The 9,796-nt window shown below is 38.0% G+C and overlaps 1 protein-coding gene and 1 long non-coding RNA gene across 3 annotated transcripts; both read left to right on the forward strand.

Moving 5' to 3' along the window:
• Positions 2,353-4,117, forward strand: LOC109843795. 2 transcript variants are annotated; one of them, XR_002247796.1, is made up of 3 exons: positions 2,353-2,664; positions 3,415-3,901; positions 3,978-4,117. It is a non-coding gene; the product is annotated as an uncharacterized LOC109843795 (long non-coding RNA). The 2 variants fall into 2 exon arrangements; XR_002247795.1 differs by lacking the exon at positions 2,353-2,664 and having other exon boundaries at positions 3,328-3,717; positions 3,813-3,901.
• LOC109841546 (serine/threonine-protein phosphatase 7 long form homolog) lies at positions 4,388-5,252 on the forward strand. The gene is made up of 5 exons (XM_020410508.1): positions 4,388-4,481; positions 4,561-4,785; positions 4,864-4,951; positions 5,036-5,164; positions 5,220-5,252. Exons 1-5 carry the CDS (start codon positions 4,423-4,425, stop codon positions 5,250-5,252), a joined length of 534 nt encoding a protein of 177 aa, XP_020266097.1. The 5' UTR covers positions 4,388-4,422.

Genomic DNA, 9,796 nt, shown 5'->3' on the forward strand with positions numbered 1-9,796 from the left:
CCATCGACCCCCACCGAACCCCCATCCTCAGGTGTGTTTTTCTTTTTAATTTTGCTGTTAATTTTTGAGTGAATAATGTGATTTGGGAGTTAGGGTTTAGTTTAGCAATTATTTACATATGAGAGGGTTTAACAATTATTTTTAAGAGGGATATTCATCAAATTTTGCTAGAATTGGGGGAATAATGTTTTGGCTGTTAATTTTGCTGTTAATTTTGCTAGAATTGGGTAGGATTAGTTTTTATTTTGTGCAATAGGATGAATAATGTGATTTGGGAGTTAGGGTTTAGTAATTATTTACATATGATGAATAATAATTAGGGGTTTAGCCATTATTTGGAATTTATTCAGATATTAATAGATTATTTGCATATGATGGACTGTGTATTTTCAGTTTCGATGACGAACTCCATATCCATTATTTGTTTCTTTAATGGGAGCCTCGGCGTCGGAGTGAATAATTTGCCGGTGTATGATGGAGGTTCTCGGAAAATGTTCATGCTATCTAAGTCGTGTAATTTTGATGGAATGACTAGGGAAATACACAGAGTTACTAAAATTAAGAAAGAAGAATATACAATTAAGGTGTTCTTCAACTGTCCTATAAATGAGAGTAGAACTATTGCCGTGGAGATTACCGAAGATGAGGAATTGAATGACATGAAACAATTAGTCGAGAAGCAAGCGTCAATTGAGTTGTTTATTGAGAAGTATCCGATTCAGGAATTTGCCCAAGTTTCACGACCTCAAGGAGAGTTTTCTCGGATGCTTGACTTAGACAACGAGTCGATTGGTTTTATGACATCTCCAAGTCAAGAGCCATGGTCTCAACCACAACATTTAAGTAGGTATTCTATCGGTGGGACGTCAACTAATATATTTAACAACGCTCCACCAGTCGGAGCAATTATAGAAGATGAAGCAGATGATGATTCAGATCATTTTGAAGAAGATGGCGTGCAAATTGATAGCATGCATGTGGCAGCTGGAATCGATGATGACACCCGTTGGATGGAGCAATTTACAGTTAACAATGATTATGTGGAAGCTGAAGATCCGTTGCCCGACGAGTTTCATAATGAGGATTGGATAAATACTTCTCAAGCTGGATTTGTTGATGTTGGGCCAAATTTACAACGACCTGAGGACTTCACTTTTAAAAAAGGGGATCTATTCGAGAACAAGGAGGCACTGATTTTTGCAATCCGAGAATGGTCCATCAAGAATCGGGTCAAATTAAAGCCGGTAAAAACTAATGCAACAAACTACAATGTGAAATGCTTCTTTAACGATAAGAATGAAGTAGAGAATGCAAATGAGCAAGATGAGAGAAATAAAAAATGTCCTTGGTTGCTAAATGCCGCTGTGAGAAAATCATCAAATGGGCAATTTGTAATATGTAGATATTGCGGACTTCATACATGTTGCAACCCGTCGGTGGATGTCGATGATTATTCTGCATCTTCTTCTTATATATGTAAGCTAATTATGCCTGAAGTTAGAGCTGAACTTGATCTGAATGCAGGTCAGATATTTCAGAGGGTATATGACATGCGGGGGATTAAGATATCTAAATATGAGGCATATGATGCAAGGAGGAAAGCGTTGTCTAAAAATTTTGGAGATTGGGAAAAATCATATGAATTACTGCCATAGTATCTTGAAGCTATCAAACGAAATAATCCGGGTACTGAATACGAAATATTATCCGAAGAGATTGCACCGGGTATGGAGAGGTTCACTCGCGTGTTTTGGGCATTTGGTCCTGCTATTAAGGGCTTCACTTTTTGTCGTCCGCTATTGAGCATTGATGGTACACATTTATATGGAAAGTACAAAGGCGTGCTTCTTGTAGCGACCGGTGTAGATGCAAATGGCGGGTTATTTCCTCTAGCATTTGCAGTCGTGGAGGTGGAGGATACGTCTAGTTGGAAGTGGTTTTTTGAACTTATATACAAGTGGATTCCAAGTGTCCGTGCGCCAAGAATAATTACCTTTATTTCGGATAGGATGAAAGGAATTATAAGGGCGTTACATGAGGGTTTTAGTGCACCACATCACCATCGATATTGTTTAAGGCATATAAGAGATAATTTCAAGAAAAAACACGGTGAGATTAATTTGCAAAATCTTTTGTGGCAAGCCGGGTGTGCGACCGACACATTAGTGTATGAACATTGCAGGGAGAAAATCAAGTCTTTGTCATTAGATGCACATAATTGGATTGAAAATAACTTGAAGCCCCAATTCGAGCATCGGTGGGCATTATGTAAGGATGAGGGTGTGCGGTTTTGCATGATGACGACTAATTGCTCCGAGAGCTTTAATGGTGTTCTTAAAGGAGCACGAGCTATGCCAATACAATCTTTGGTTGCGAGAACATTCTATAGACTAAGCGCATACTTCAACAAAAGGCGTGGTGATGGCATAGACTGGACAACACGTTACACACCAAAAAATGAGTCCATTTTGCATAGAAGAATTGAGGCAGCAAGATCATGTCAAATTACCATATTCAACGACAACGAATGGCAGGTACAGGATTGTGACGGTATCTACACCGTTAAACTATTTGATGTTGATTGCACTTGCACATGTAACATACCACAACTCCAAAAAATACCCTGTGCACATGTGCTTGCGGCTTCTTCTAATCAGCCGGGAGGTGCTAGAATTTTCTATAATCGGTATTGCTCGCCTTGGTATTCAACAGCTCACTATCAAAAGACATATAGTGAGAGTTTTCATCCACCTGATGATAGTCGGTATTGGCCTGAATATAATGGACCACGTATAATTCCACCTCAGTACCGGAGACAAGCAGGTCGACCACGATCTGTGCGAATTAGGGGAACCATGGATCAAGGGCGAGAAGGAGTGGTCAAGCACAAAAAATGTAGTCTTTGCAAACAACCGGGACATACTCGACCTCGTTGTCCATCTAGACACAATAGATAGCAACTAATTGGTAATTTATATCATTTTTTTATTTTTATATACTTTAATAAAGAAACTGAATTACTATATGATTGATTATTGACATGTGTATAATTGTATGTGCAGGTTTGTACACCATGGATCCTGGGCCGGTTAGTGATGAGGTCTTATATGACCAGGCTCAGCATCGTTCACATATTATATCCTGTACAGAGGTAATTCAGTTACTTTATAATTGTAATATTTGCATTTACATAATATTGCATTCTTATACTATCATTGTCTATACAGAGAGGTCCGAGTATCGTTATGGTTGATCAGTGTTGTAAAAAGCGGCAAAAAGCGGGGCTATCGCGGCGCAAATCGCGGAAGCGGGGTAAACTATTTGATGTTGATTGCACTTGCACATGTAACATACCACAACTCCAAAAAATACCCTGTGCACATGTGCTTGCGGCTTCTTCTAATCAGCCGGGAGGTGCTAGAATTCCCAGAAATCGGTATTGCTCGCCTTGGTATTCAACAGCTCACTATCAAAAGACATATAGTGAGAGTTTTCATCCACCTGATGATAGTCGGTATTGGCCTGAATATAATGGACCACATATAGTTCCACCTCAGTACCGGAGACAAGCAGGTCGACCACGATCTGTGCGAATTAGGGGAACCATGGATCAAGGGCGAGAAGGAGTGGTCAAGCACAAAAGATGTAGTCTTTGCAAACAACCGGGACATACTCGACCTCGTTGTCCATCTAGACACAATAGATAGCAACTAATTGGTAATTTATATCATTTTTTTATTTTTATATACTTTAATAAAGAAACTGAATTACTATATGATTGATTATTGACATGTGTATAATTGTATGTGCAGGTTTGTACACCATGGATCCTGGGCCGGTTAGTGATGAGGTCTTATATGACCAGGCTCAGCATCGTTCACATATTATATCCTGTACAGAGGTAATTCAGTTACTTTATAATTGCAATATTTGCATTTACATAATATTGCATTCTTATACTATCATTTCCTGTACAGAGAGGTCCGAGTATCGTTATGGTTGATCATAGCCTCAGCCATAGCCGTTGGCGGTTAGAGGATGAGCGTATCATAGCAGCTGTGGGACGGGCCGGCTTCTTGACTTGTTCAAAGCTTCGTTGGATAAAGCTCGATTGGCCCCTACTCATCGCGTTGATGGATAGATGGAGACCTGAGACCAATACTTTCCACTTCCGGGTGGGCGAGGCTACCATTACTCTACAAGATGTAGCCGTGATACTCGGTCTCCGTATAGATGGTCCGTGCATTACCGGCACTGATAGTGATGTATGGCCTCGAAGATGTGAGGAGTTGTTAGATGTAGCTCCGGAGCCTATGCCTCGAGGAAATATTAAGTTGAAGTGGTTGAGAGAGATCTTCTCAGTACCGTTGTCTGTTGATGCCCCCACAAATTTTGGTTGACCAACATGCACGTGCATACATTATGCACATGATTGGTACTATATTATTTCCAGATTCAAGTAAAGATAAAGTGCATGCGAGGTATGTGTATTTATAATATGAATCTGTATTTCATTGAATTAGCTTATTTTAATAAATTGGAATATTGTGAATATGCTAGGTGGTTACCACTCCTCGAGGACTTGGACGTATGTGGTACAAAATCGTGGGGTAGTGCTGTTTTGGCGTATTTATATAGAGAGATGTCAAAAGTGGCACTTATACAAAACAGTGAGCTTAAAGGGTGTCTAAGCTTATTGCAAGTATGGGCATGGGAGAGACTTCATTTGAAGCCGAGACTATGCACGCATTTACAATTAGATGGACAAATTCCACTGGGATGCAGGTATTGTATTTTTTATGTAGCGAATATAACTGTAGTTATCATTGTGGTACTAAATGTATGACAAACATTTTTTTGTAGATGGAATGTCGAAAAATGCTATGACGAGACCCCGGCTAGACAATTGGATTTCTACCGGAATGAGCTTGACCGTATGAAGATTTTTCAGGTAATTCTCACCGAAAAACATGCGCTTTTTTTTCTACATACTGAAAACCCAATTCTGATATGCAACTGCATTAAATTATTATAGATGGAATGGGAGCCCTACACCCAATTTCTACCTCAGCTACCCCCAATATGCACAGAATACCAAGTTGTATGGAGAGCTAGAGTTCCTCTTATATGTTTGGAGATAGTAGAAATGCATGTACCGGACCGCGTGCTTCGACAATTTGGTCGTGCACAACATGTTCCGCAGTTTGTTGAAAAGATAGAGAGGAAGGCAAAGAAAGGAGGCCAACAAATAAACTGGATGATCGTGCATCAAGCTTTTATACACAGATGGAATGATAGGCATTTTTGTATTGTCAACCAAATTGAACCAACTCCTCGGGAATCAGATTACTACACTTGGTATTGGGACATAACCCGAAGATGGATACTTCATTCGACCACAATACCGGTTGAGTCGCAAAGAGGATATGTGCCCCGGGGTATAGATGAGAGAGAATTAGTAAGTATTTTCATATTTTGATCTAAGTCCATTTTTATTGGTACTAAATGTGTTGAAAAATTTGCAGGTATCAGCAATAGATGAAGTTCAAACTCTTGCAAATCGTGGCTTGGAATTGGCTAGAGCAGGTACGATAAAATTAAATCTCAAATTTACATTCTGTAATATCAAATTTAATATGAAATTTTGTTTTTGAACTATCTATCGCAGCAGATAGAAATCCCGAAGCACATGAACATGTATCAATATATCAGGCTATAATGCAGAGGCTTCAACAAGCCTTACACCGAACTCACGAAGATCGTCATGATGGACGGGAGGTAAGGTCATTCGTATATACACGACAACAGCGACAAAGTCGAGGACGACGCAGAAATAACGATGAAGCTGGACCTTCCCAACGTGTCGACGATGGAGCTGGACCGTCACAACCACAAACGCAACCGGATCACGAACTCGTCGAAGGGCGGTATGGAGGACGACGAAGACAAAGGAGGAGGAGGAGAGTTCTTGGATGTATGTAAACTACAGGTTATATACATTACAAAACTATTTAGGGATGTGATTTTTGGATTTGTAGTCGATAATATCATGTGATATGTTTGATTTCTAAGTGAGTTTGTGATGTTTTTATGTTGGATTTGTTAGTGGGAGTTTGTGGTGTTATTATGTTGGATTTGTTAGTGGGAGTTTGTGGTGTTATTATGTTGGATTTGTTAGTGGGACACTTCGTAAAACACATTCGGCTGCAAAACCGACCCTTTTCTTCAGAAAAGGGTCGGTTTTGCTAATATTTTTCACTTTAGGTCGATTTTGCCTATTAAATTCTTAAAAAGGTTGGTTTTAAAAATTTCTCCTTTCTAAAGTTAATGCGGCCTTATCTAAATTGAGAAGGGTTATGTGCAAAGCCCTCCAAAGTTCAGGAGGTTTGTGAAATTAGTCCTATTTTGAAACCCATATGGAGAGCATAAGCATAAATTGAAAAGTTCAATGATTTCGTATGTTTGCGAACTCGAAGTTTGTGATTATAAAACTTTTGACAAAGGGTTCTCTGAAGGCTTATGTAACAAAGCTTGTATTTTAAAATTCGACTTTAAACTAAGGCTTTTATATCCGCTGTCCTTAATTATAAAAATCATCCGTGTCTACCTTCTCTCTTCACGTGCGCATCGCGTGCGGCTGAGACTTCGGTTTTAGTCCCACATCGGCTGCGTTTCAACCCGAAGGGCTGGCAGCTGCGATAAAATGGGTCGCAGGGCTGCGTTCCAAAGCATACCTTTCTCGGCCTTTTGGCTAAGATCAAGTGTAGTATCTGTTCTTATCAGTTTAATATCTGATACGTGGGCCATCGGCCCACTATGATATTAAATTAATTTTTGTTGGGGGAGGGCCCATCCACAGCAGCTTGCTGCTGGGGTCCTCGAGCGTCGCCCGCGTGTTGCACTGCTGCACGGGCCTGGCGCACCCCTACCAAGTCATTAATTAAAAATTTCAGTCAGAGTTACTCGGAGTGAGATTAACAGTTTGTTGGGCTATCTGCACAAATTTTGACTTTTCCGTTTAAAAAGACATTTTGGAGTTACTAGTTTTGGTGAATATGGTTATCTAGTTTGAGATAGTTAGCAGAGATTAGAAGAGAAGATAAAAGTGAAAAAGAAGATAAAAGTGAAATTTGAAATATTCAAGTCCCATCTATCATCTATTATGTTAGTGGACTTGCCGCTAACAACATTTGAGTTTGAAATAGCTAATATTTATCAACATAAGTTTGAAATAGTCACTTATTCTAATTTTCCAACTTAATTATTTGTTTTGATACTTATAAGAAGATTTACTTATTGATGTTATAGGATTACATTGCTCTCTAATAAAATACGTAAAACTAAATACTAGTCAAGCTTGCCCTTACGTATTTACTAAGACATCAGAGAAAAAAAAGGAAATTTATACTTAATTAATATAAGATTGTATCGCTTCTATTTTTGTGAAAGAATACTTTAGTTAATTTTTTCAATGGCAAGGAGGTGATAAAATTTTATTATCAAATATCGTGTTTTACTATGTAACAATTGCAATCAAATTGACAAACATACAGAAAAACAAGGTCACAATGTAATAGCAAGCAAAAATGTTGGACAACCTTTACTTCAGCATCGGATATCTGCAAAAATTTAAAACTTCAAATATCAGCAGTTGAAAACCTCATGACAGCTAAACTGATACGTTGACAACCCCAAAATATTCTATAAGCTATATATTACACCATCTGAGGTGTAAAAATGAAATTATGAAACGTTTTGGTGGTCAGTATGGAACAAATCCCTCCAGTTTACTATACTTCGCAGTTTTCAATAGCTTGACACAATGAGTGTATTTTTCAATAGACAACTATCAACAGGTATAACCAAAAGTAAATATCTCTTAAACTAAGGGGCTGTTTGGTTCGCTATTATAAGGGGTGGAAAACTCAGAAAATCACTCCACGTCAGATTTTTAGCCCTCCACGTCAGCTTTTTTGTTTCCGTCCATTTCTTTGTGCCGCTTTGGTTCGCTCGAATGGAAGAGAGAAAACTCTGCTGAAATCGCCGCCAACTAAGATTTTTTTTCCTCTCCGATTTCCTTCCGCAACCAAGTGAAATTGATAAAAACTCTACCACGTCAGATTTTTTTCCTTCTCTGCTTTGTTTACAAAAGTTTTCCTTTTTTTCTATGCGAACCAAACACAAGAAAAATAAATACATTGGTTTCCCACCATTTTTTATGTGTGAACCAAAGCAAAACAATCTATTTCTTGGAAAAATTTGGAAAACTCAAAACTTGTGTTTCTTTACATGGAATTGCATTTCTCTATATCAAGAAAACGAACCAAACAGCCCCTAAATGCAAACTAAAAGGAACATGTTGAAACCTCCAAACTTTAAGGTCAATTACTGCCCGAACTGAATATAAATACAACTGTTTCTTTCTCTGAATTGGTTGCTTCACCAATAATGATATTGGATGAACTAAACCCTCACTATAGAATAACATTCAATTACATTTACTCAATGATACAAAAGGCAGACAAAAGAATGCAAAGATCTAAAAAAAAACAAAAACAAAAAGAAAGAAAGAAAAGAATTGTGTAATATTCTCACAACTATGTACTCTAAAAGTGTCCTTAAGTTCCCATCTCCACATCAAATTTTCATAAATTTATATTAATTCAGATGTACACACAATATTATCATAAACAAACAATTCTGCAGTTCAGATTTCCCGATGTGTCAGTTTCCTCTCTTTCTAGCTGTTATTGGTCTTTTGAGCAATTCATTGTTTTCAACAACTACCTTTTATATATTCTAATTTATGGTTTACTATCTATTTTCAGCATCTAAAGATAGTCTAAGTTGATACTGGTAAACAAAAACAATAAGAATTGATTAAAATATCCGGTTAAGGAATAAAAATTTTAAAAATATTATAGCTTAAAAATTATCGTCACTATATAAATTAAAGCAACTGCATATAATTTTACAAATAAGTTGGAGCAACAAAAACACATGAGTAACATTAATTGATAGATGCTTAAATCCATAAAAATGATAAAAGACTATAATATAACATCTTAGCATTAATTGATTATAATTTAGAAACATTAATCTTTGATGTTAATAACATTTATAGGGTAAAAGAATACAATAAATTACGTATAGAGAAACTATTAGAATGTTCAGAGATATCCTTTAAAAAAATCAAGTTATTTTCATTACAAATGGGAAAGTGACGGAAATAAAGCTAACATTCAGAAAACGTTCATGAATCATTTGAATTGGCATTAACATAAGACATATTTATTAAAAAAGCACTAACTGAGTTACGTTGAAAAATAATTTAATAATTTTATCCCTGTAGACATATAAAATTGCTTATAGGTCCCTTAGCTCAGCTCGGCACAAACCGACAAACCAACGAGGCAACGAGATTGACTAATCGCACGCAAGCAACGGAACACGTCCATTCGCGTGCGGGATCAAGCCAAGTGTTCGAAGAGTCAACGAGTCATCCAACCAAGGGCATACTCGGACGAATCACGATCGAATCAAGATCGGTTTCGGACTCGAACTCAGAAGTGGATTTACTGCCTAATCGGGATCCGGATTTACTGCCAAATCAGATCAACGAATCAAGTCTGGATAAATCAACCACAAAATCGAATCCGAACCTATCAACCGCAGAACTGGAAAACAGGCACAAAGAGGCAAAACGACAAACACCTGGAGGTCGGCTCACCGAGCCACCAAGGAGGCTCAGTGGCCGAGCCACCAAGTGGTGGCTCGGCCGAGCCACCTAGGTGCC

This window comes from Asparagus officinalis, chromosome 5 (genome assembly GCF_001876935.1).
Source record: "Asparagus officinalis chromosome 5, Aspof.V1, whole genome shotgun sequence".
Classification (NCBI taxonomy): domain Eukaryota; kingdom Viridiplantae; phylum Streptophyta; class Magnoliopsida; order Asparagales; family Asparagaceae; genus Asparagus; species Asparagus officinalis.